We start from the raw sequence: 27,860 nt of genomic DNA on the forward strand, positions 1-27,860 counted from the left end.
ACACAATATCTCCAAAATTATTTACAGCTGCCCTAGAATATATCTTTAAGTCAATAGACTGGAAAAAAAAGGAATTTCTATTAACGGAGGATATTTGAACCATCTTAGATACGCAGCTGATGTGGTACTAATAGTCTTCACGTGGAATGCACTGAATACGACGATGAATATACATATCTGGGTCAAAATGTCAATGTAAGCAAAGAAAATCAGACTACCGAAATAAGCAGACGTGTAAAAATGGGATGGGCAGCATTCGGAAAACTATCATACGTACTCAAAAATAAAAATATACCTCAAATACTGCGAACCAAAGTGTTTAATTCCTGTATCCTACCTGTACTTACATATGGAGCTGAAACCTGGACATTCACTAAAATAAACATGGAGAAGATCAGAAAAACTCAGAGAGCTATGGAACGACAGATGCTGGGTATCTCACTCAAGGACCATAAAACCAATGAAGACATTCGTAATAGAACAAAAGTAAAAGATGCTGTCGAATAGGCAGCTAAACTGAAATGGAAGTGGGCTGGACATAACGAACGTCTTAAGGATGGCCGATGGAATAAAGAAATCGGGAATTGGCGGCCATATGGGTTTTCTTGTATGTCCTTTCATTGTGTCATAACAAGGTTGCGTCCAACTAAACTTTTTGTTCTTTCTAAATATATTCGTAAATGTTTTATCCACGTTTTATATCTGGCTAGAAATCTGATCCCCAACCAATCTTGCTGCAAGAACTTAGTGTCGTTTGCAAGTGGTATCTTTTCTAGTTTCAGCTACCTATTCTTATCCACCGAGGATATGAAGATTAAAAAGTTAATGCTAAACCTGCAATTTTATGACGAGGAAGAAGCCGAGGAACTCTTGCAGGTTGTTTTTAATTCAAACCGACCTCCTTAGTCTTATTATTTAATGGTTATGCAGATACGTTAACTTGCCTTGAATTGAACAATTCATTTTGGTCAAAAGTGTTATAAATATATAATTTTGTACAGACTGTAGTGTCAAATATTGGTCTCCAATATTGGCACCGTATATCTTTTACCAAGAATCGAACAAGCAAGGAAAACATTTTTTACAAGATCAGACCTTAGTCTACAACTTAGAATCCGAATGATCAGATGTTACGTTTTTTCTGTCTTACTGTATGGCTGTGAAAGTTGGACAATGGACTCTGAAATAGAAAAAAGAATAGATGTCTTTGAGATGTATATATACAGACGAATGTTGAGGATTCCATGGGTACAAAGAGTTACTAATGTTGAGGTACTTCGTCGCATGTGTAAACAAAAAGAATTACTAAGAATAATCAAAGAGAGGAAAATGCAATACTTGGGTCATGTATTGAGAGGTGAAAGATATGAATTACTTCAAGTTATACTGGAAGGAAAAGTACAGTGCAAAAGATCAGTAGGAAGACGCCAGAACTCGTGGCTGAAAGACCTAAGGAGATGGTTCGACCGCTCATCCGCAGAGATCTTTAGCGCAGCAGGTTCCAAAACTACAATTGCCATTTGGATAGCCAACCTTCGAAAGGAGACGGCGCAATGAGAAGTAAAATATCTTTTACGGTCTTGACCAGGTACTTTTTTTATTTTTCAGTTTCCTTGTGTCTAACTTTATGGAAAATAATTGATTTGTGATATTTAATATTTTTGCAGTATCTTCTTGTATACACTCCTTTTTGGATAAATAAACAAGTTTAAGACCATTGACGATATTTAGATAAGACATCCCGTTAACTAAAACATGCTAAAACTAAATTCATCGCCTATAATTCGTCAAGCAAAAATAATTCATTGCTTCTTTCATAAAACACATTAGGCTAAGTTATTACTTTTTATGATTACCTTATTTTATCTGTAATTAATGACAATACATAAAAAATTCTAATAAACAATATTTTACAATATAAATCTCAAAGTTTCACAGAGTGCAAGTAGAGTATGTATTTTTTTCTCTATGAGTGTAATTTGCATACCCATATTGACTGTTTGTTACTTTATCGATTAGAAGTAAACCTACTTTTTAAAATTCATGTGTGCTTTAAACCTCCGTTTTTATGTGAACATGCACCTGACACATAATTTATGTGATAAGAAATTACGTTAATGTAGATACAAGGACAGCTGTAAAATGTAATTTTCCATTCAACGTTTCAAAACGGTCGCTACGAAATTATACGAAATTACTTATAGTATAGGTACAAAAAACAACTATATATTAAGAGTGTAATAGTCAGAAATACGTAAATACGGCTGCTATCTTATACACATATTTTATTATAATATATTTTCCTTTGTTGGCGAACTCTGCCGCTTCAGCTGTGCTTCTACCTTTATTTTACTATTAACTCGCATTAACCTTTTTCTTGTTGTTTGTGGTGTTGAAAAATATTTCGAATACTCAAAATTATTTGTCGACATCAAATGTTCATCAAGGTCTCTATAAGTCTATTTTGCGTAGAGTGAAAATTATACGAATGGTTTTGCATGCAGTAAAATTGGAAAATACTTGCCAAGTTGCTGGTATGTCCAAATTTGAATAAAATACATCCAAGACTTTACTTTCTGGCAGACACTGTATTAAATATAACCTTAAAACACATTGGCACTAAATCACTTCCGAGTTTTCAGCAAAACAAAAGGTTTAAACACGTGTAGTCCAGTAATTAATACCAAAGCTATTGAGAGTATGCAGCTATTGAAGGTATTTTATCGTTTAACTAAAACACACCACAAAGTCAGAATTAAATTCCCGAAACACTTTTTTGTTACTTCTTTTTAGCGAACGATTTGTCCTACTCACACTGTTTGATATTTCATTATCAGAGTCGTCACTATCTGAATTGTCTATCCGAATAATTAGAGGCCGGATCTCATCTATACCAAAACTCAGATGGAGGGATGATGTAGATGATAATGGTAGACAAATAGGCGCAGCAAACTGACAACAGTTGGCAATGGATAGAACTGACTGGCGTAATAGACTTGGGAAGGTCGAGGCTCTTTTATAGGGCTGTAGCACCAATGATGATGATCTCATCTATAACTCGCTTGGTTTGAAAAGACTGAACGATTATGCCTTCCGTATGTCAATTTTGCCATTGTTCTGTCTTTATTTGTTCTAGCGATTCTTTCCATAAACTAAGAACGCTAGCGTTTTTAGTTTATCTGTTGTTTTGGATGCATTTTTATCATAAAAGTTTTTGGCTATACCCCAAACTAACTCAATTGCATTATAGTGGCAATGGTAGGGCGGAAGTCGAAGAACTTCATGGTCATATTTAAGACCCATTTGGCAGTAACAAATTTCTTTTGAATTTTATGCTCTGCACACCTTTGAAGTAAATCGACTTTTAAAAATATATCACTGTGATAAATTTAACCACAACTTTATTTCTTCTTTTGTCCAGCTACTTGAAGGAAATCTCTCCTCTACTCTTGAGTGGTAGGATGCATTATCCAACACTATTATGGATGGTCGCTCCAATTTTTTTAACAAATTTTCTTCAACCATTCTTCAAAAATATTTGCATCCATATTTCCATGGTAATCACCTGTATTCTTTGTGCACGAAAAATTAAACTAGCGTCAGGAATAAAACCCTAATCATTTACAACATGAAGTATAATGCAGCGTTTACCATTACCGGAACGACTAGAAGAATAACATTTCGTGGTGCCATCTTGCCAGGATGACTTTGACATATTTCCTTTAGCGAAAATCCAAGTTTCACCTAAAAATACAACTTGCCTCGGACTATCAGACATTTTATTGTTCATGTATTTTCTTAAAAAATGCCACCGTTTTGAAACAGCATTAGAGTGTTCACACAATACTTGTCTATTATTTCTTGTCTTTTTATATCGAAAACCTAAATGTTTCAGCACTCTCCACAAACTTGTTAAATTAATATCACACAGTTTCTTGTCTTTTATTTTTTGTACAGCACTAATTGTTACATGTTCTTTGGCTTTATACATATATATAATATTTTTAATTAAAGGTTTAATTGACTGGTGCAAATCTAAAGTTTTTGGATGTAGACGATTTCTCTTGCTTACTTTATTTATTTCATCCTCACTCATGTTATTAATTCTTCGGAATGTCCTGTCTGAGATACCGCAAGCATCGTATATGTGTTTCTGAACTTCCATAACAGATGTCAATGGACCCATATTATTTTTTTCCAAATTGAAATAACTTTCGACTTTCAGAACTAAACGCCGTTCTTCTGGAGATAACACTCTACGTTTCGACTGTTTTTTATTTTCTTCCAAATTACTCATTTTACTTTAAAGTACCGCTTCACTACACTACTATAAAAAAATAGGTACTTATATACAACTACTACACCCTAAAAAGGACGAGGGTTGTACAACAGACGAAACAATCGAACACAAATTATTTAACAGCCAATGCTAAACAAGCATAAACACTGCATTGGTTGTGATTGCAAAAACCTTTCGCATGTTTTAAATAAAATTTTTGCTGATTATGTATTTTGCTAAATTATTAAATAACACCAATACAACCCACGACCATCAATTAATTTTTAACGATAAACAGAATTGTAATATGATGACAAGTTTGAATTTGATCTACTTTGTTGATAACAGTGTCGTTAACAGAAAGATATTTTTAAATAGCATGAATCATTTTTCAATGATTGTGTGGATTTTTATACTATACGTTAGAAGAAATTGAAAAAAAAATTAATATGTAATAAATTCACTGTTTAAATAAATATTCCGTACTCTTACTATTAAAATATTAAAACCAATAAACGATAACTTGTTGAGCAGTGTTGATTGAAACAACAGAGCAGTAAAATGTTATTCATAAAGGTAGTGTAAAATATATCGCTGCTTATCTGGTCCACTAGTAATAAAGTTACCAGCATTTAATTGCAAAGCGGTCTTCTTAGGTGGAAAATACTTTAGTGTTAGGGATTAACTTTTAATTCGTTTTAAATTATATCGAGAGCAAATCAATCATATCCTTATTGTAGCATTGATTTGTTTTTCAGTTGTAAACTATCCGTCAATTTTTGAGAAATCGTATTCCTGAGATGTGTTCTCGTAAGTGATGCTAAATTGATGATGATGAATGACACCTACAACTCATTGACACGACAGCAAACTATAATTATACAAGTTCTAAAAATAAATAGTTGGAATATTTCATTGTATTTTGTCCCCGGTGTCCCACACATCACATTTCTATATGTCGGTTTAAAATGAGGAAAGTATGTCTGGATGACGTAATCGTCAGTGCCGTCTAAACATACGAGTAGAAGACTTTTTAAACTATAATAAATAAAAGCAACTTTTGCCAAGAGGAAGAGATTTTAAACTGAAAATAAAAGGTCATAAAATGTATTAATATTTTAAGTTAGGTATATACGGTGTGAGCTAAAAGTAGGTCATAAATAAAACCACAATTCCCAAAAAACTTATACATATTAGACTATAATATGTTTCCAATAGGAAAAGCCCAATTGCAGGAAATGGACTATACAAATAAAAATATAACTACAAATATGTTACATAAATCTAATGTTTTGGGTTTCTTTTGTATCGGCTTTGAATTAGGTATAGTCCAGGCATCATCTGTTTTGAATTAGACATTTTACACAGGAGTCTATTTTTTTGCTGAAATCACTTCAGGATGTACCTTCTTTATATCAATAATCACGATGTCCGTAAGTCGCAAGCTATGTATTTAATTTTTTAATTAACAAATTCTGAAAAAATCGAAAATTTTTCCTTTTTTTTTAACTCGAGAGATATGAGTATTGCTTCTACAAAAAAACTATTGAAGGTTAAAGGTTCATTTTTCTATTTCACATAGTATTTGACTAGCTAGAAATTAGAAATTTAATGTTTGTTGTTTAAAAACAGCAATAATTGGGAAAAAAAGTTCCAAAAAATGAAGTTTTTTCTTTAAATTTTCTCGGTCCCTTAAACATCTCACAGCCTTTATATTCCGCCTAGAAAAACTTTATAATACGTCTAAAATGTGTGCTAAATATCGTAAGGATCGGTTTAATATTTTTTTGCATAATAATTTTGCATTTCAGGGTCCGCAAAACCATTGGAAATTTGCAAAATTATGGGTCCAGCAGGATTTGGACCCAGCAACAATTGTTTACATGTAAAGGAAGGCTCAAGCTATCAAAGGCTCTTAAAAAAATTAAAATCGGTCAACTAGAACAGTCTAGGGAATTTTTTAAAATTATAAACAATTTTTTGGCTTATAAATAAACAAAATAACTTCGTGAGTTTTACACATATCAATTTAAAAATGTGTACACTTATAGAACTTTGAAAAACGCTTTAAAAAAACTGCATTCAGTTTATTGGTTGCCGGGACATCGAAGATTAAAGTTGGCATGCATTTGCCCCCTAACCAGAAATAATAAAGTGGTTATTTTTAAATAAATACCCTTCTCTTGTCAAGTAATTATTATATTATATTATAATATGAAAAAATTATTTATAACTTTAAAAAATTCCCTAGGCTCTCCTTGTTGACCGAAATCTTAAATCTTTTTTTATATGTGAAAAAAATTTCGACTATTTAAATTGCTTATTTTGGGCCTAGCATAACTTTGTAAATATGCAATTTTTTGCAGACCCTGGATTGCAGAATTATTATGTAAAAACGATTAAACCAGTCCTAACGAGATTTAGCACATATTTTAGCCTTAATATAAGATTTTTCTAGGCGGAATATAAAGGCTGTAAGTTATTTTTGAGAGGTCGAAAAAATTTAAAGGAAAAACTCCATTTTTTACTTTTTTTCTCAATTATTTCTATTTTTAAAACGAAAAACATGAAATTTTCAATTTCTGGCCAGTCAAATATTATGTAAAATTGAAAAACAAACTTTTACCACAGAATCATAAACAATTAGAATGTCCACTCTGCTTGAAAAAATAAGTACGCGCATCTTGTTCGCGCAGACGGAATCAGCCATGTTTTAAACGGAACCAGTGCTGTTCAGTGACTTTTATCTGGTGTGCATAGAAAAATTAACCCGGTTTAATTTATTTACGGCAACTATTGACATAACTACTGTAGTACTGTTGATGTACTATTTTGTTCGTTAAAGAATAGATTAAATTATTTCAAATGTACTAAATTATTAATCTCTAAAAATTTAAATTACAGTTCTGTCGTAGCTTGTCACAAATTTCTCAATTCGGGTCTATGTTTCCGTTTAAAATATGGCGATCGCGTGCTGGCAAACTTCAGAGGCGGCATCTGGGAGTGGGCATTCTGGTTGTTATTTATTCTGTGCTTTTACCTTTTATAATTTTTTTTTGTAGGAATAATATCTCTTCTATATCTGTAGTTGTTTATTAATTGGCACTTTCTTTCAGCCATTTTGACAGGTAACTTACTTGGTCTCTATCTTATAGTCAAATAGCCATGTTTTGAGTTGAAATGCTGGGGAAAATGTTGCACCCTCGTATATCAAATTCCGATTTTTGTGTGTTGATGGGTTGGCTACACGTTTCTACACAAGATCTAGGGAATGTAAGTTAAATATTATTTAAATGTCACGTTGTGTAACAATACAAAAACAAATCACTTAAACAAAACTGTAGTTTAGAAAAAAAGCACATGTAAAATATTTTATACCTAAACGAGAAATTTAAAAATAGCGTCCTTATCCTAACGCTGATTTGATGATACTCTTTGAGGGTCGACCTTCTTCTTTCCGCAACTATCTGGAGCCCCTCTCGAGGGGTGTAAAATAAAGGTCGGGTATAACTTAACTGAAAGTGTATTATACTGGGTTGCTCGATTAATACATATTTCCATTGTACTCTGTGCTTTTTATTACAGAAAAAATTTTATCTAATCACCGAATTGTACGCCTTCTCAGTATGCCAAGAACTTTTTCAGGAAACTGAATCGACCCATAGTGACATCAACGAGGACATCTCGCTGTATGGCCAACTTCAACCGGAGACACCGACGGATACCAGTAGGTATTTGCTTTATAGAGTCATCTTAGGCGGCTACAATCAGAGACGAAGACAATGTAGCTTTCCTAGACGATCATGCCAGTCCTCAAATAGTAGGAAATATGACGTAGTGCAAGAAAATAAGAATGAACTGGTGACCAAACTCACTACGCATGATTCACATTAAACATGTTTGGGAACTCCTTTCCAGGCACGATTCAATGGATAAAACTTGAGGACTTTATTGTCACAGTTTAAGAAGAATGGGAAATATACTTTAACATTTTATTGATAATTTGATTTGTAGGACACAAAGACGTATTGGAAAATTAATTGAAAAAATGGACGATTATGTCGACTATAAAGTTATATATTTTTGTTTTATCTATTTTGGTAATAAAACCAAGTAAAATATTTATGCCAGTTTAAAAGTTAATTCAATGACTTTTGGAAACATCTTTAGGGGCCAAGATTTTTGAAGGTCTTTAGTAATTTCAGACATTAATCATTTTCTTAACATTATGAAAATATCAACATGACATTTATTGAAAATTGTATAACTTACCGAAATTATTCTTGAAACGGTCCTGGTCACTGTGACCTTGATGTTTAAGAAACACTCTAGCCAGCCAGTGTTTAGTTAATAAAATGTCGTTAATATCCTTAATAGCATTTTCTTGTAAATTAGTTTGAAAAAATAGCACTCTTTTTTAAACCATTTCGTTTGACATCGAAAATTTAACCGAAAAATTACGTCACGCCAACAAAATAATAAAACTGGCACTATATAATTGATTCGTAGTATACAGGATAGGATCAAAATATATCTTAGAAGACTACACTCGATTTAGAAACGCATAATAGCACAGTGTTTATAGCAAAAGATTATAACGGTCTATATATAGGACTGTTCAAAGCAGTAAAAATTATAAATAGGTATAGAACATTTACAAAAAATTATAGGATCACCCCGACAAACTTCAAATACAATGCAATATAAAATACAAAAGAGCTAGCCTTAATGATTTAAACCAGACTTACACGCCTCAGTGACGACTGACGACGTCTATCAATCTATTTTATTAAATCCAGGACGACCAGTTTCGAACACTAGAATTTACTGTTCATTTTCAGGTCTGCGGCAAGGTTAAATAAAAATGCTAAAAAATAAGTATTTAAAAAGTACTTAAATGCCGGTTTAAGGAATGTCGTTCATTTATGCTTTAATGCCGTCTGATGGGCTTTAGCTTCATCACACATCGAAAAATAAGCCTGAAGACCATGATTTTTTAGCAACAGTGTTTTATTTTGTGCTTTTTGTACGTTGAAATTTTTATAGTTGAATATACAAGTTTTGTTCTGACTAGGAAGTGATCCGAGTCTATATTATCTCGTCTACATTCTCTTACATTCAATACGTCAGAGAAATGCAGACTATCGATAAGTATATGGTCGATTTGGTTTTTTGTTAGACCTCCTGGAGATTGCCATGTGGCTTTGCGTATCTTTTTGTAGGAGAAACACGTGCTTGTTATCACAATTCCTAACGATGCTGTGAGATCAATCTGGAGTAGGTCATTTTGGTTGCTTACCGTTAAGCGGTAGAATGTTTCCTGACCAACTTTCGCAGCATTCAAATCACCTATAGTAAGGTTTTGGAATTGATCTGACGAACTGAGAATATTTTGTAGGTTTCGTTTGAAAAGATTCATTCATTAATTTTTCTTTTGTTGTTGAAGTGGGGAGGAGACAGTCTACGAGAATATGTTTAACAGGCAGCATATTACCACAGTGTGTATATGTAGGTGGGTCTTGCGAAGTCAAATGTTTATGAGTTATATGGCCGATTCTAAGTCGGCGAATTAAGATTTTGTTTTTTCGTCTCATGGAAAGAAATTCAAGCCTTTTAACGCTGGGTTGGATATCACGAAGCTTGGAAGGAATTTTATTCCAGTGATCTTGCCAAGACATGTGGATGATATTTTTAAAATACGACTGTAAATCGGTATGTAGTTGTATGTTTTCAGTCTCAGACTTGTTTTGCAAAGAGGTCGGCTAGTTCGTTACCAGGGATTCCTACATGAGACGGAATCCAGATCATGGTTATGAATACTCCCATTGAGATTAAACTATCGAAAGAGTTTTGAATATGTTGAACCAAAGGATGTACCGTGTAAATACTTTTGAGGGAATAGATAGACGCCAAAGAGTCTGTACATATTGCTACTTTTTTAGAGAATAATTCAGCAGTATGTACGCAGGAGAAGAGCGGAAAATTACAAGATATGAATAAATCTGTTTCGAAACTATCTTACCGATTTTTGAATAAATCTGTGTTTGAAGTTGCAGCACATCCAACAGCAATAGGATTCTTAGAAGCATCTGTGTATACTATTTGGTCAAATCTGTTAGCAATTAATTCTTTTAAGGTTTGCTTTAGAAATTGTGGATTTGTCTGATGCTTATCATAATTAGTTAACGACAGATTAAAACTGCTATCAATTTATTCCAGGGAGGTTTAGGTGACATTAATATTGGAGTTGTGACTGAAAGATCGATATTATTTAGATGTGGTGAGAGATACTGTGGCATAGATTGAAGTTTAAAAGAAAAAGCTGAGTTTAAAAGGTTATTACTTAATAATTTATAAGCTGGGCTTGCGGTATTAGCTGAAATTCGAGAGGAATATTTTAAAAGGTTGCCGGCGACGTAGGGGAAGTTCATTAGCTTCTCTGTATAAACACTCTGCGGGGCTCGACCTGAAGGCTCCAAGTCAGAATCGAAGTGCAGTGTTGTGTACAGAATTAAGAAGTTTTAAATCTGATGGGCTAGCTGACATATAAATGAAATTGTAGTAGTCTATTTTAGAACGAATAAGATATCTATAAATCTTAAGCAAGGAGTCTTCGTCTGCACAACAATGATGATTAGACAGAGTTTGTAATATGTTAAGATTTGTCATTCACTTAGGTTTAAGATCTTTTGTGAGTACTGATTTATAGTACTGGCTGTCCTGCGAAAAAACATAATGATTCTTATCTTTTCAACAAAAAAGTTAAATTCACTTACCGAAGTCCATTCAAGCAATTGGTCAGTAGCATTCTAAAGCCGTTTGCAAGTGGCAACAGTGTCATTGCCTCTGCAGAAAATTATTAAATCATCTGCATAGAGTGGAAACTTGACTCGACGCTCAATTTTTTTTACGTATATCGTTTAAAACAAATATAAAGAGTGTAGGACTCAATACCGACCCTTGGAGAACGCCATCAGTTTGTTTGAAAGTCCTAGAGATTTTGCCATTTTTTCTTATATCTTTTCTCCGTGAAAGGTTCTATTTGTTAGAAATTGATTAATAAATGAAGATATATTTCCAGATATACTGTACTCCTCAAGTTTAGCTATAATAAGAGGCCTATGCAGAGTATCGAATGCTTTTTCCATATCAAACGAAACAGCTATCACGTCTGGTTTGCACTGAAAGGCGTTAATAATTGATGTTTGGAGGATTGCTAGATTGTCTGCTGTACTTCGATCTAAACTAAAACTTGATTGTACCAAATTTATTCTTTTATATTTTTCTAGGAACCACAGGAGTCCTATAATAAATTTTATGTTATTCTTCTGAAGTTTTCTGAAAGTTCTCCAATTTCTCATCGAATAAATCCCTCTCATCGTCTCCCTAATCTTCAGTGGGTGCATGGATATTAATGATGCTGTAATTGAAGAACCTACTCTTCAATCTAATTTTTTCTATCCTTGGACTTATGGGGTCGAAAGCTATGAGCAGATTTCAATTTTTAATTGAGTAAGAATCCCATGCCAAAAATGTAATCGGTTTTATGACCGCTCTTATAGAGAGTGTATTAATTTTTCTTCAGACTGCCACTACACGTCTCTCTGACTTCCTGAAGAGCTATGATGTTCGCTAAGTTTTCATCCATTGTTTCTTTTTATTGAATACTATTACTAGTCTTGATTGAATAACCTACAGTTTTTATCTGACATTTCTCACACACTAAATTAGGTACTTATCTAAGAAAATATTTCAGTGAATCTGTAAATCCAAACTACGTTTGGCTTCACATGAAGACATATCAATGTCTTACTATTCTTGACCTACACTATACTATACATCCTACCGTAAAATCGACCACTATAAAAAGTAGTATATATTTCCATTGTATCACATTACTAATAAAATGCAAATGCAGAAACGATGATACGCTTGAAGAAATCTTTAACCTAGATTTAAATCACTCTATTTGCGTATGTATCACATTAATATAAATATCTGCAATAGAAATAGATACCCATACTTAACACTGGTGACATCATTTTCTGTTCTGTTTTTCCAGTTGTTTGGCAACAACATTGAGAGTATATTTAAATGTGACCGCAGCTATTCATAGGGAACGCCTTCATCAATAGATGGGTATTCACTGAACTGTATCTTAGCAAAGAGTCTTTTATTAAAGATGTATATTTAGATTTTATATAGTTCTAAAGATCCAAATAATGTTAATATTTAGAAAGACATTTATAATATGCACTAACACATGAAGTGGCATCATAAAAGAAAACATAAAAGGGTGTAGGTGGCCGCAGGAAATTTTTTTATACCAATTTAAATTGAGTCTTAAATGTATATGTAAAATATTTGAAAATATTACACAAGAATTGTATTTTGGAAAGTTTTTCAAATTAGGTGATATATTTTAAAATATTTTATATTTAGCAAGCCATATGTGAACACTGATACATTGGTTTGAGAATAGGCAACAAGTTTCGTTTTGTTTCGTACTTAAACACCAAAAACCGTTAGGAAAGATAAGGTGTATGAGTTTTTATGTGGTGAAAACGGCAATTCTGTTTATGGGGATACCTAAACTCTTTAATGAATATTGTCCTTAAAGTGACGAAAGCAGTGAATCGGCTGACTCATCTATTGAAAGGTCGAGAAATAAAAGTATTTGACTATGTAATAAATCGACTTAAACAAATCAACTACCAAATCAAGATCATTGTTACTTTTAATAAATTGTTAAATTGTTAATCAACTGTTATTTGTATATATTTGATTATTAAATTCATCTACATCTTCTTGAAATGTGCATAAACCAGTATTACTTTGAGTTTATTAATCAAATATATACAAATAACACTGCAGGACTTATAATGGGTAATCAATCCTCTAAGCCCCTTGCTATCAAGAAATTTTTATGGATTATCTAGAAACAAAAATTTCAAAACATTCAACATTTTAATATTGGTGGAGATAAGTAGAGGATGTACTGGTATGTTTTACAGGAACTAACTGGCAACTGACCAATTCTTATCGTATATTAATTCACAACATAGTCATACTGAATTTACAATAGAAACAGAACAGAAACAATCTATAAATTTTCTAGATTTAACAATCATGAGCGTTAAAAACAAATATGAGTTCTCCGCATTTCATAAACCTACTCATACTAATATGACTATACACAATTCATCATCCCACCTTATACAACATAAATTGACAGCCTACCATAGCATGTTATATAGATTCATAGAAATTCCCTTGTCAGAAAACAACTACGAGATAGAATTGAATATCATTGAATATCAACAGATAGCAGTAAACAATGGGTACAACGAACAAACAATAAATAAAATTTTAAATCAAAAACTACATAAGAAAACACTGAAATTATCATTTCCACCACCAGAGAAAAATCCCAGTACCTTAGGCAAATATATTCAGAACAACAAGAGCCAAAATAAAAAGCAATCACAGCGGTGTCTTCGTCTAGCCATTCACGTCCACATCTGAACATAAGCCTCTTCAAGTCTTCCTTTCCATTGTTTTTTATTGTACGCTACTTGTAGCCAATTTTTCCCGGCAGTCCTTTTCAGATCATCTGTCCATCTCATAGGAGGTCTGCCTCTGGGTCTTTTGTGTTGGTATGGTCTCCAGGTTAAAATTGATCTGTGCCATTTGTTTAGATCGCTCCTAGCTACATGTCCGGCGTATTCCCATTTCAACTTTAATGATTTTTGCACCACATCGGTGACTTTGGTTTTCTGTCTTATCCATGTGTTTGTTTTCTTGTCCTTAAGTGATATACCTAGCATTGCTCTTTCCATCGCGTGTTGAGTGACTCTAAGTATATTCATATTCTTTTTTGTGATTGTAAATGTTTGTGCCGCATAAGTTAATATCGGAATAATGCATGCATCAAAAACTTTAGATCTAAGATGTAATTGAATTTGTTGATTTCTGAGTATATAGTTCAGTTTACCGAATGCTGCCCAAGCTAACTTTCTTCTTCTTTTTATTTCTTCAGTTTGAATTTCCCTATTTAGTATTATTTTTTGTCCTAAGTATATATATTCTTCAACTTTTTCTATAACTTTATCGTTTATTGTTGTCACAGTGTCTTCGGAGTGCATGACTTTTGTTTTGTTTAAATTCATTTTCAGTCCTATTTTAGAAGATTCGGTATGTAGTTCTAAAAGCATGGTTTGCATTTCTTGTAGGTCAGTAGCTATCAGGATTATGTCAGCGGTGTATACAAACGTAAATGTGGCGACTGCCCAAAAACTTACATCTGCCAAACTGGTAGAACTTTTAACACACGTATAACAGAACACAATAATAGAAAAACAGATTACGTTTGCACTTCAGCAGTGTTTTATTTGTTATATCAAACAATTTCTTTACCGTAGTAGCCTCAACCTAAGGCTCCGAATTATATGCTTTGTTTTTTCAACTCTCATTTATGGATCAGTGGCTCGGACACTCAGGAAAACTAAAACGGATAAGCTTGCTGCCTTTCTATTATCATTAATATACCAGATGCTAGAGGGATCATTCTTTCGTGTCAAATAAATTTATGCCTGGTATTACTTGGAAATAGAATAAAGGTTCGAACGGTGAGTGAGACAATTAAAAATTAAAAAAGATCTGATATCGGTGATCAAATACGAATTTGAAATGGTAATTTAAAAATTGAGTTACTACTATAAATAACATAGCAACTTTCAATGATGAAATGCTTGTAAAAAATATAATTTTTTCTAAATATAATCGGTATTACATTGCAATGAAGTTATGTGTGTATTGAGGGGGATGGATGAAATCGAAGAAATAGAGAAAAAAATAATAATGAATAAATATGTATGTAAATACGTAATAATACTGTATAATTAAATGTATATTATATAATATAGTTTATAGTAAATAATATATTGTATAATATGATACTATAATGTATTCGTAGTACGCTATAACACCAGGAGCTGAAACTGCACCCCGAACTGAAAGTTTGGCAACACAGGGCTTAAATAAAAGAGATAATATTTTTTGCCCACATGGAAAACCCGTATGATATGTTATTCTGTTAATTTGCAGTCAATTTGTTTGTTTTTTTTTTTGTAAAACCGGTGCAGTTTTGTATGATTCATTTTAAATAAATAAAATGTATTTTCTAGGTAATTACTGTAAATCACCAGATTCTGCAAAATCAATTTCAGTAGAGAGTAACAAAATTTTTGCGATGCATATTGGTTATTCTAAAAACAGACGGAAAAGAGCCAGGCTGACATAAACAAGGCACATTAAACCCAATAAACAGGCAAAATCCATGTACTTTTATAATGATAATATCTTCATAGCTTGATATTGATAATAAAGACCTTGATAAGAGATGCGCATAATATATCCTCGGTATAGTAGACATGCAACACTATGTATATTAAAGTAACAAATTGGTACTAAAGTTCTTAGAACCACTATATGTATGTATATAAATGAAGTAAAATAACCTAGTTAGCTTAGTTTGTATTCGGGATCACTCCGAAGTAAAAACTCTTACGAGTTATATTTCTATACATATAAGGTGTAGAACAGAGGAATCCTAACTACAAAGCCATATATTAAGTCTGAATGGCAATTATCAGACCGAAGATTCAATATGGATCTATTATGTAGAATCCACGGATGAAACTGAACAGAAGCTAAGGAACTAACAAAGATCCAGAGGCTAGCTAGTCAGAATATTAAAACGAACAAGCAAGCAAGCGATTTAAGTAAACCCAGCCTGTGAGACATGTTCACCCCTAAGAAGTACGTTTGGGTGTAACAATTCATTGGAGCGAGGTGTATTAATTCGAGTTAAAAACAGGAGTCACTCCACGGCGCTCCAATGCTCCAGGCCATCCCTTTCCCCCTTATAGCACTCTGATACGCGATAGGGGCACAACTATCAGCCAAATGCTTTTCGTGTGGAAGTCCTTGGTACAAGAACTCCAACACGATATCCTCACCCGATCAATGCATTCTAGCATGACGCGCTCTTTAGTCTAGTGACGTATTATCTAGTAACGTATTATCGAACTGAAATTGCTTGCTCGGGCCTCGAGTCTCCTCCCCTAGCTTTTCTTTTTGAATATGATTTCTTGTGCCTTTTCTGAATTCATTACAATTTTCCATTGGACACACCGTTCTTTAATGTTATCCAATGTTGTCTGTAGATTGTTGACCGCTACTTCTAAGTTTCTGTGTTTGGCAGCAATCTCTGTGTCGTCTGCATAAAGGCCGAGTAGTATTCCTGGTGTTCTTGGATAATCTGCGGTGTATATTGTGTACATTAGGGGTGACAGAACTGCTCTCTGTGGTACTCCATCCTGCGTAGCTCCATGCTCGGATAGTACTTGTTCTATTCGTATCCTGAAGCTTCGGTTGCTCAAGTACGGAGAGATCAGTCCCGTCATGGCCTCACTGCATCCGTAGCCTCCCATTTTGTATATTAGGCCTTTACGCCAGACTTTGTTGAAGGTTTTACTTACATCCAGGAACGCTGCTCCTGTGAACTGTTTTTCGTTAAATCCAGCTGTTATGTATTCTGTCAGTCTAAGCACTTGTAATTCGCTAGAGTGTTCTGCTCTAAATCCGAACTGAGCTTCTGGGATTAGTCCTATTTCGTATGTTTCAGCTAGTAGTCTTCTTAGTATTACTCCTTCTACGACTTTGCTGACTGCTGGCACTTTCGACGTACCCTATGTAACGGTTGCATCTCTGGAAACGATGATGTGTGTTCGAGAATCTTCAAGATGTATCGACGAGCTGGCAGATCGAGCAGTTCATACAAGCGAGAATAGAGGTGGACTATTCCAAATTATTCTAGTACAAAATAACTTAATACAACTAAATAACTAAATAAACAAACTGCATTGCTACAGGATGAACATGGTAAAGTAATATTTGAAGTAGAGGACAAACTTAAAGAACCTATTCGAAGACGATAGGAGTAGTTCACCTCCCGATATTACTAACTGCGACGAACCCCTAATAACACGCTCTGGACGCGTGTTATTCTAATAAACGCAGTCCAGGGAGAAGAAGATTGGTATGGTGTTTATACAAGCATGCTATTTAGGGTGGCAGTGAATAAAATTAAGGTAGCTATGATGGTAACCAACGTTCTGAAAGGACATGGTACATGAAGAAGAAGTTCTGTAGTTTGCCACCACTTACAACTTGAATTAAGTTAGTGGATATAGATTATACACATCCAGAAGAACGTTTCTCAGAAGAACTAGACAAACAATATTTACTGTCTTCAGTTTTAAATAGATTATTGTAGTGCTCTAGACTCTGAAAAACTATAGTAAACATAACGTCTAAAAATCTTTAAGATTGTATTGTTGAAGTAACTTGTATTGTATTGAGTTTATTTTAACTGTGTCGTTAAAATTGCAACGTTGCCACCCTCTTAATATTATGAATTTGATAAAAAACTTTATTACCCTATATACTATGAACTAGAAAAAAAGATTACTAATTTAATTTCTTTATTTTTAGGTAACCATGGAGTGAACAAATGAAGAAAAGATGGAAAATAAAGCGACTTGTACAGCAGCTGATCTGAACCAATTAGAATAAGATTCGAACTGAAAGAAGCAAAATGAATATTAACCGTAATTTAATTTCCCTCAAATGTATACTATTCCTAGTTTTTGGGGGTAAGTATTATATTTTTGTAAAATAATATTTTTTTTATCAAGGTGTAGGAAAATTTTCATAAGACGTTGGAGCCATGCCGGATACTAGTCTGGAATTTCTACCCACTAAAAACTGGTATAATTGACTGTAGGCTAGAACGACCCGTCACAGCTCGCCAGCCTCGATACTTTTTAAGTTACATTTTTTAATGTCCATATCTCAGATCCATATAATAACATTGAAAATATATATAGCATCGAATGGTCCATACTTTTATTTCCAAATGGAGTTATCTGCAATTAAAAGTGGTTCATTTGTATAAATGCTGATTTGACAATATATTCGTCTATTTATTTCTGAATTTTCATTCATATAAATGCTGATATATTTAGTAATCTTTATTTCTCTATTTATTTCTGAAGTACGATCATTTATTTCATTGATCAAAGTTCCCAAGTACTAATATTTTTCCATATTTTGTAGTTTTTTGGAATATCTATATATTTCGTTATTTTTAATGTTTTATAATAATTTCATGTTTCCAATCTTTCCATTCTTCTTTTTCTTCTTCAGCCTTAAGTAGTCCAACTTTGGACATATGTCTCTCCCAAATCAATCCAGTGTCTTCTATTTTGCGCCACTTGCTTCCAGTTGTGTCCTCCCTTCTCTTTCCTAACCATGGTCTTTCCTAACGATGTTGTATTTCGTGGTTCCATTTATTATCCTTCAGTCGTGCATTGTGTCCTGGGAAGCTTCATTTTAATTTGGCAACATGTTCTCTTGCGTCTTTTACTTTGTCTTTGCTTCTAATCCATTTGTTTGTTTTTTTGTCTATAAGTCTCACCCCGAGCATTGATCTTTCCATTAGATGTTGTAAATCTTCTAGGCACGTTGCAATGATCACTGTGTTACCTTCATATCTTAAGTTAATTAATTTTCAATTAACGGCAACTCCTGCTTTGATATTTGAGTGTACTGGAATATAAATTTAAATTGAATATTTCTTCAGAACACTAATTGAACAAAAGTAGCCATAAAACTCATCCCTGTCTAACTCCGCTTCAGGTATACATTTCTGCTGACTGTCCATAAATTTGCACTGTGGCGCTCTGGTTCCAATATACAATTTGAAATATCTTGTTGATTGTCAATGTTCTTTATTACTTTTTCACGTAAAACTCCATCGAAAGCTCCTTCAATATTGTTTTAAAAATTCTGATTATGGTATCTTATGTTGCCTTAGCCTTTCTTCTAAGTTTCTGATATGGTGCATATATCTATTTTATGGTGTTCAGTTCTTGAATAATGTCTTGGTCTTTGGCATTACAGGATGTGTCATTCCAGTTTCTGAGTTTTAGTATATTCTTTTTACATATTTGTTTTCCTTTTCGTGTCATTTTATCAACTGTAATCCGTCCGTTCTCCGAGGCTGTTCCGATAGTTCTGTGAGTAAAACCCTTTTTTAACACAGGTAGGTTACTACCCCGTGAACCCTCCTCCTTTGTCGGGGCTTGGGACCGGCAGTGATAGTAATGCAGCCTCTTAAAGCTTTTTCACAAATGTAGGTCAACGTTTATATCACTACATTGTTGGATCAGTGTGTTTATGGCAAGTAGTCCTTCTCAAATACTCACTCCACTTCCGAACCCGAACTACGAACTGAGGCAGTGGCAATCTCTAGTAAGGATATTAAAGTGAACAGCATATTTATTAACAACAATAATCATATTAACGACACAGAATACCGGTAGATAACATCGATTATTTTCAGTTATCATGCTAGTGATGCTTTGGGTTTGAAAGTAAATATTAAGAAGAGATGAAGATGATTCGCAATGCTGCTAGAAAAATGTAAAAAAACTCATTTTGATCCAAGCTTACTTATAAAACATCCCCAAAGCTAGAAAAAAATTCATTTTGATCCAAGCTTACTTATAGAACATCCACAAATGTAGAAAAAAAAACTCATTTTGATCCAAGCTTACTTCTAGAACATCTACTCGCACACACGATATTCAGCACTTCGCTGCCATGTACACATTTCAAACAGTATGGTATCACTCGTTCTGAAACTACTTAAACTATATCTTCCATTTCACTATCAACAATTGTACTTACTCCATTTCTATTCCATTGTTGCTTATCCCTACCTACCACAATGTGTGTTCCTCATTTAATTCTTGTGATATTTGTTCTTTTCAGTTTATCTTTTGATTTCAAGCAGTTTCACTATTTTTTCTTTTAAGCGTGTACTCTATCTCAGCACACTCTTATGATTTCCCATGCTGTCCGATGCCTAATATGTGAGGGTATTCCATTATTATTTATACCCCGTCACTAATAGTCACGTACTCTGAGATCCAAATTGTCCTTATACATTTTAATTCAAACGAACACTAAATTGCCGATTTTTTTTATTATTGACAAAAGCATATTTAAACAATTAGAGGTTAAATCTTTGTATGTAGGTATATTTAAAAACCCTTAAAAGGCTACATAAAAAAACACAAACGTTTTCGGAATAATAATTCCATCATCAGGTTAAAAAGCAGGTTAACATACCTGAGCCACCAAAATATTAGGGTACAACCCTTTACAAAAAAATGAAGTTAGCAAAAAATGTACATGTTGTTTAAAAGTGAGTGATGTTTAATACTTTATTAGATTTAACTTCAGGCAACACATAACCATGCCTCACGTGAGTTCCAGAGTCCGGAGTGTAAACCTCTTCAAACGGACATCAGCTGGTAACTGATTGACAAGGTATCTATGAATGGAACTATACCTATGCCGGAACAGTACCTATGCCGTTCATAGGTACTTTGTCAATCAGTTACCAGCTGATGTCCGTTTGAAGAGGTTTACTCTCCGGACTCTGGAACTCACTTGAGGCATGGTTATGTGTTGCCTAAAGTTAAATCTAATAAAGTATTAAACATCACTCACTTTTAAACAACAACATGTACATTTTTTGCTATCTTCATTTTTTTGTAAAGGGTTGTACCCTAATATTTTGGTGGTTCAGGCATGTTAACCTGCTTTTTAACCTGATGATGGAATTATTATTCCGAAAACGTTTGTGTTTTTTGATGTAGCCCTTTTAAGGGTTTTTAAATATATCTACATACAAAGATTAAACCTCTTTTTGTGATACATGGTATACAGCCAGCTACAGGAATTTATTTTCCTTGTGGATTTTATTTAAACAATTGTTGACTAAACATAATTTCATTGTTTTCAGCTATAGGAAGCCTTTTCCCTTTTCTACCTCTCCATATGAACTCTCTCGGACTTTCGAAGGACGAATCGATAGTAGTGTCAATAGTAGCACCGATAATAGCTTTAATAGGACCGTTAGTGGCAGCTCCGTTGGCAGATAGATTAGCAGGTACTTCGAGTAATACTTCCAAAGGCAGAAATGGAGCATATCTTAGGGTTATGATTGCACTATCATTGGCGTTTGCCACGATTCTTTACTGGTTGCTACTAGTCATTCCACCTATCGTAAGTATATCTTAGTTATGGCAAATTTTATACTTTATATACACTGCTTGTCACGAAAAAGAGGCCACCTAGAATTTTGTAACAATTTTTTAATAACTTTAAGTTTATACAATTTATTCTATTATAACTAAATTCCCACAATGCAGAAACACTTTTAGCGTCTTTTAGGCACCGACAAAAGGTGCCGACAGGTCAATTAAGGGTAGGTTTACAGAATTGATATCAGTTTTACGACTTTGGATAATGCACGTGTTGTTTGTACCTTATTTTTCTTGGAATACGGCTATTCTGTTTTTCAAAAACTCTCACTAGTGTACAGTTGTTCGAAGAGTAAACTTGTGCAATTTTTAAATCAAAAACTGTGGCTGAGAAATTTGCTAGATTTGTTCAAATTGTTACTTTGATTGGTAATGTAATGAGTCAAAGAGAAGTGGCCAGACAGCTTGGAGTCAGTCGTTGTATGGTCCAAAAAATTTACCAACGATTCGTAGAGACTGGATCTCACGAACGACTACCAGGATCACGCCCGAGAAGAATCACGACGGCCAGAGAAGGCCAGAGAAAATCGGTTCTTTACGGCTAGATCAATCAAAAATCGTTTTCAAAATGCTCACGGGTGGACTTTAAGCACTTCTACCGTCAGAAGAAGGTTGGGGGAATTTGGTCTAAGGGCTCGCTGTCCAGCAATAGGACCTTTGTTAACAGCAGCACATCGACAACGCCGACTACAGTTTGCTAGAGATCACGAGCATTGAAGATTGGAAAAATGTTTTGTTTAGTGATGAGTCCAGGATGGTTCTTTATGTCTCAGATGGTCGCATCAAAACATACAAAAGACGTGGGGAACGATATGCTGCTTGTGTTCGACGAGTACGTGTTGATTTTGGAGGAGGTTCGGTAATGTTTTAGGCAGGCATTTCATTCGAGGGCCGTACTGATCTCGTATTTATTGATAGAGGAGCGTTGAATGCACACCGATACATTACCGAAATTCTAGAAGAGCATGTAATGCCCTTTTGCTGGGTTTGTCGGCGAAAACTTTATTTTTATGCAAGACAACGCGCGGCCACACGTAGCCAGGATGGTAACGCAGTATCTGGAAACTGTCCGTGTGCCAAAAATGAATTGGCTGGCTCAAAGTCCAGATTTGAACCCGATTGAACATGTTTGGGACCAACTCAAACGAAGGGTCAGACACAGAATACCTGCTCCAATAAATCGTGAGCAGCTTCGGTTGACGCTCATGGAAGAATGGGAAGCTTTTCCTCAACACGACATCCAGAATTTGATCAATTCAATGCCAAATCGAATGAGAAGTGTAATTCACAATAGAGGTGGTAATACACAGTATTAATATTCACAACTTAATTGTAATTTTATAAAGAAAACAGCAAAAATGTACAATGTTGTTTTTTTTTATTCTTCAATAAAATCATTATTTTGGAAGAAGTTATTTTTTGACATTTGTTATTTAAAATATGATTGCATACTGCTTTAGAACATATTCTTAAACATTACACAAACATCTAATGACAATCACTTTGTGGTATGATTCGTAAAAATTAAATAATGGCAAACATTTTAGGTGGCCAGTTTTTCGTGACGCGCAGTGTAGTTAAAACTGTACGAAAGTTAGCGAATTGTTCTGCTCTTTTCCACTTCTCAAGTGCTAAACTACAAAAAGCGCCATCTATTTTGATGGCCTTAAACTAAACCAATTTTCGCTTTCTATCTATTAAAACTATCGCTTTCTGATTTTTGAGCTATACGAAATTTGTAAAAGATTTACAGGGCTTTGCTACGGCTTTGATGAATTGAAACGCCGAATATATAAATAAACGGCGAAAGGAGTACAATTTACCAATCCTTCCATGTATGAATTGGTATCAATAGAGTGTTACGTTAACGTAAACGTTATTTCTGTATTCCCTATATATGGCAGTATAGTAAATAGTATCTACCCGACTGTCTGAAGACGTAGATAATACAGAAATACGTTATAACAGTCTATTCCAATTCATAAACGGAAGGTTTGACGAATTGAGGCCTTTCGCCGTTTATTTATATTTATATTAGGCGTTTCAATTCATCAAAGCCGTAGAAAAGCATTTATAAAATCTGTAAATCTTTTATATATAACATAATATAATATTTAACACTCTTTTTGTACTTTAACTAAATTTTGCAGTAAGAAAATAGTTTAACCTCATATTCTCAATTAATTATTTCTTTTATTTTCAGAAAAAGAACGCGAATGTTACCTTTATATGTAACCAGGAAGGAGGCTATGTTTTACAGGATAGATGTGGAACGAATTGTTATGATTGGAACACTGATGTAAGTATATACGCTACAGATTTATTGTTTATGTCACCAATAAGTAAGTTTCAGTTTTCACCTCTTCCTTTTAGCGTTACTCAGAGGGCACAACAGGATGGTCAATAATGTAATTTACCAGCAGAGCTCCCAGCACAAAGATTCGTGTATGCGCAGGGAGGTGTTTCGGTAGCTTCCAGTCTATGATGGAAGACCATCCAGACCCATACTAGCCTTTTCTCCTATTTTTTTCTTTTTGTATTCTATTTCTACATGGAAAGAACTGTAAATTTTTCAAAAATAATTGATGGATTCGACCGTTACTTGATGGAAATTCATTTTATGTAACAATAAAACACTGAAAACTTTGTTTTCAAAAATTTCCACAAAATTTATTTTAAACTCTTATCACTACAGCTGTTTCGGCTAATTGTCTTTCTCAAGTGATCTATTTTTGACATGCGTTTACACTTTATAGTCTCTAACAAAATAGGTCCTATTTCATTAGAGACGTATCGGTTCCGTAACTTATATCGGTCTGTCTTCTTCTTTTTGTGCCTATTCGTTTCGAAAATTGGCGATCATTCTGGCTATAATTATTTTATTCTTCTTCTTTCAGTGCCTATTCGTTCCGAATATTGGCAATCATTCTGGCTATAATTATTTTATTGACTGATGCTTTAAATAGATTCGTTGTTGTTGTGGAGAACCATTTCCTCAGGTTCTTCAACCATGATATTCTCCTTCTCCCAATTCCTCGCTTTCCGAATACTTTACCCTGTAGGATTACCCTGTAGAATTATTTTATTAACTGATGCTTTTAATAGGTTAGAACCATTTCCTCAGGTTTTTTAACCATGATATTCTTCTTCTCCCAATTCCTCGCTTTCCGAATACGTTGCCTTGAAGGATTATTTTCAGTAATCTGTATTTAGTGCTGTTTCTCAGTATGTGTCCGCGACATTCTAACTTTCTTTTTTTAATCGTATACATCACTTCTCTTTCTTTCCCCATTCTTCGTAGTACAGTCTCGTTGGTTATCTTGTTCGTCCATGATATCCTTAAGATTCTTCTGTATAGCCAATCGGTCTGTAATTCTCTAAATTTGCTTTGTCTACTGCTTTGTGTAATAGAATCATAGAAGCGTTATTCCAGTCTGAAATATTGGCTTTTTGAAAGCAGATATTAAAATTTTTTTTTCAAGTAATAGTTCTCCTCCAAATTTTAATGCTTCTGACACTATTTCATCTTCGCCTGGGGTTCTACTATTTTTCATTTTCTTCAGGTTCTCTTTGATTTCTGATTCTGTTATATCGGGCATGAGGACTCTAGAATACTTAATATATCATCATCATCATCATTCAATCTTCGCTTATCCACTGCTGGACATAGATCTCCCTCATAATTTTCCATCTATTTCGATCTTGTGCCTCTTGCATCCAATTCCTATGACAACGTTTTAGATCGTCAGTCCAACGTGTTGGTGGACGACCTCTACTTCGGTAGGCATCATCTCTTGGTCTCCATTCCAGTATCGTGACCTGCCCAGTTCCATTTTAGTGTTGCTACTCTCTCTACTGCATCAGCCACTCCTGTTCTTTGTCGTAGCTGGCGATTTGGCGACCTATATATATATATATATATATATATATATATATATATATATATATATATATATATATAATTTATTATTTTATTTTTTTTACATAACTTTTTTTTAACGTATTTTTTAAATTACATGTATAATAACCACATGGTCTTTTGCTGTTCTAAGTTTGAGTTTATTTTTAAACTGTATGTAGTTTTAATTAATTGTTTATACAACTAACTATTCATGTCTAATATCTTAAACTTCTTTACATATTATACCATTGACTGCTACATGTCTTTTTGAGGTAACACATTTGTATTGACCTCTCTACGGATGTTTGGTTTTTCATATTATTCTTTTTAGATGAACTGATGATGCTTTCTGATTAGAGAGTGAAACGTCTTCAAATGAATAGATGAAGTAATCACCTTCTTTGTCTTTTTCTCCACCTTTTGTCCAAAAAACCCACCACTCTTCGAGTGATCCTTAATTTATATATATATATATATATAATAAAAGGAGACATCATCTGTGAACTGTATTATGACCCCGATTAACTGTAACGTTTAGTAGAAGCTAATATGCTGATTACATCGTTATAGACAGGAACACACGATTAATTAAATTCATAATGAATTAATGAACCAATTATCTAATTAATTATATAACAATAGTTATATTGCCGGTGTTAATTAGTTAACACCGGCAATTCCCTAGAATAGCTCCTCTGCGCCATAGAGTATCATCAGGAGTAAACAGGTCGCTGTGAGGCAATCACACGACACGATGAAAATTTTGGGTATCACATTATACAGTATGCTCTCGATAAAGAAGTAGAAAAACTAATTTCGAAGGTACCTTTTTTGAAACACATTTATTAAACAAAAATCTATAATTGGAATGTTAATGAACAATTAGAGGCACGGAATATTGTCCAAAAACTCATGAGGCTCCTAACAGTCAAAATGTTGCACATTTTATTCGTAATTGGTGCTTTATGGGCTGCTTTGTAAAACCATAAATAAAAGTACAAAGACTTAATATTTATTTGATATGTTTGAAAAGGTATGTAATGTTTTTACTGATAGTGGTGGATCAAATCCTGTTCTCATCGACTCATTACATTCTTCATAAGGAAGCACTCCACAGTTGATGAATTTTTACTTCAGCCAGCTATTAGTTAGTTTAGTTTCGCTAAAATATCAGTTTTCTCAGGAGAAAGTTTAATAAAATTATTATTCTTCTAAGGAGGTTAATGTTTAATTGACACATGTCAAATTAAATATATTCTGTGGAAACTAAAGTCTTGGGTTTTAGGTTTTATGTTATAATATTGAACAGAGCTGTCCAAGTAACCGCCAATTCAGTAAATGTACAGAAAGTTGCAGGACATTCTAATTTAACCTTTTCTCCAAGAACAATTCCATTTTTATATGCAAACTCCAGGTATTTTGTCAAACCAGATTTTTTTTAAATTAGTGTATTTTTGTGGCATATTCCACATAAAAAATGCCTTAAATCTCCTTTAGGATTAGGCGTGATGGAAATGACAGACATTTGAATGCAAGTGATTACATATGGATGTCACATGGGCGATTCGGCTGAACAAAATATTCAAAACAAATTGCAGGTGGATAGACTGCATGCTGAACAACCGTGTGATATACGCAACATTATTGAAGGACACAGTCTCAGCAGAGGTAGCCAAAGGCTGTCCGCAGGGGGACCTTATCTCTTCTCTTGTAAAATCTGGTTAGGGGATGGGTTAATAGCTAGAGACGACAGGTATCATCTTGTGGTCTATGCGGATATATCTTAGCCCATGGCAAATTTAATAACACGGTCGGGGATATATTGCAACGTTCTCTGACTGTAGCTACAGAATAGACTTAAAATTTAGGGCTTATTATAAATCCCAGAAGTCCAAGATCATGAAATTTCCAAAAAGAAGAAGCTAGCGGGATTATATCGTCTAGACATAGGTATATGATACAAATCTAAATCTGGAGGGCAAAGTAAAGTTCCTTGGAGTAATATTAAGACTCGAAGCTTACTTAGAATCAGCCGACAGAACGAATAACTAAGACAGCGGTGACTACTTTATTGGTACCTAGACGCAATGATGGAAAAATGTGGGGTTTAAAACCAGACTTTTTTCATGCAGAGCAGCAGCTAAAGAGGCCCTAATGGACCATACTTTTTCGTATATCGTTTTAAGAATTCGATATATTATAGACTACAAAAAAATCTGAGTATAACGTACTGCTTAGATCAGCACATAGTAACATCACAAATCAAATTAGAGATGTGGTACCTAGATACAGCCCTAAAGTAACTGTCCAGGTAAACATCCGCTCTTAAGAGCGAATGGGCAAAGAAAAAAGACAACCAGGATGCAAGGTTACACCTGATACACACCTTCTTCTCAAAGTTCCGTCTTCTATCGAAAGCGTGATATCAACATGGCAATTT

General features: G+C 33.9%; 1 protein-coding gene across 1 annotated transcript in view; it reads left to right on the plus strand.

The window, feature by feature from the left end:
* The window catches only part of SP1173 (major facilitator superfamily domain-containing protein SP1173), a 184,572-nt gene that overhangs the window by 134,436 nt on the left and 22,276 nt on the right, over nt 1-27,860 (plus strand). The window contains exons 2-4 of the mRNA XM_072530382.1: nt 17,837-17,997; nt 21,219-21,481; nt 23,723-23,818. Coding sequence (XP_072386483.1) covers nt 17,940-17,997; nt 21,219-21,481; nt 23,723-23,818 — 417 coding nt within the window. The 5' untranslated portion in view covers nt 17,837-17,939. The remainder of the gene's footprint in view (nt 1-17,836; nt 17,998-21,218; nt 21,482-23,722; nt 23,819-27,860) is intronic.

The sequence above is a fragment of the Diabrotica undecimpunctata genome, chromosome 4, assembly GCF_040954645.1.
Source record: "Diabrotica undecimpunctata isolate CICGRU chromosome 4, icDiaUnde3, whole genome shotgun sequence".
Lineage (NCBI taxonomy): Eukaryota > Metazoa > Arthropoda > Insecta > Coleoptera > Chrysomelidae > Diabrotica > Diabrotica undecimpunctata.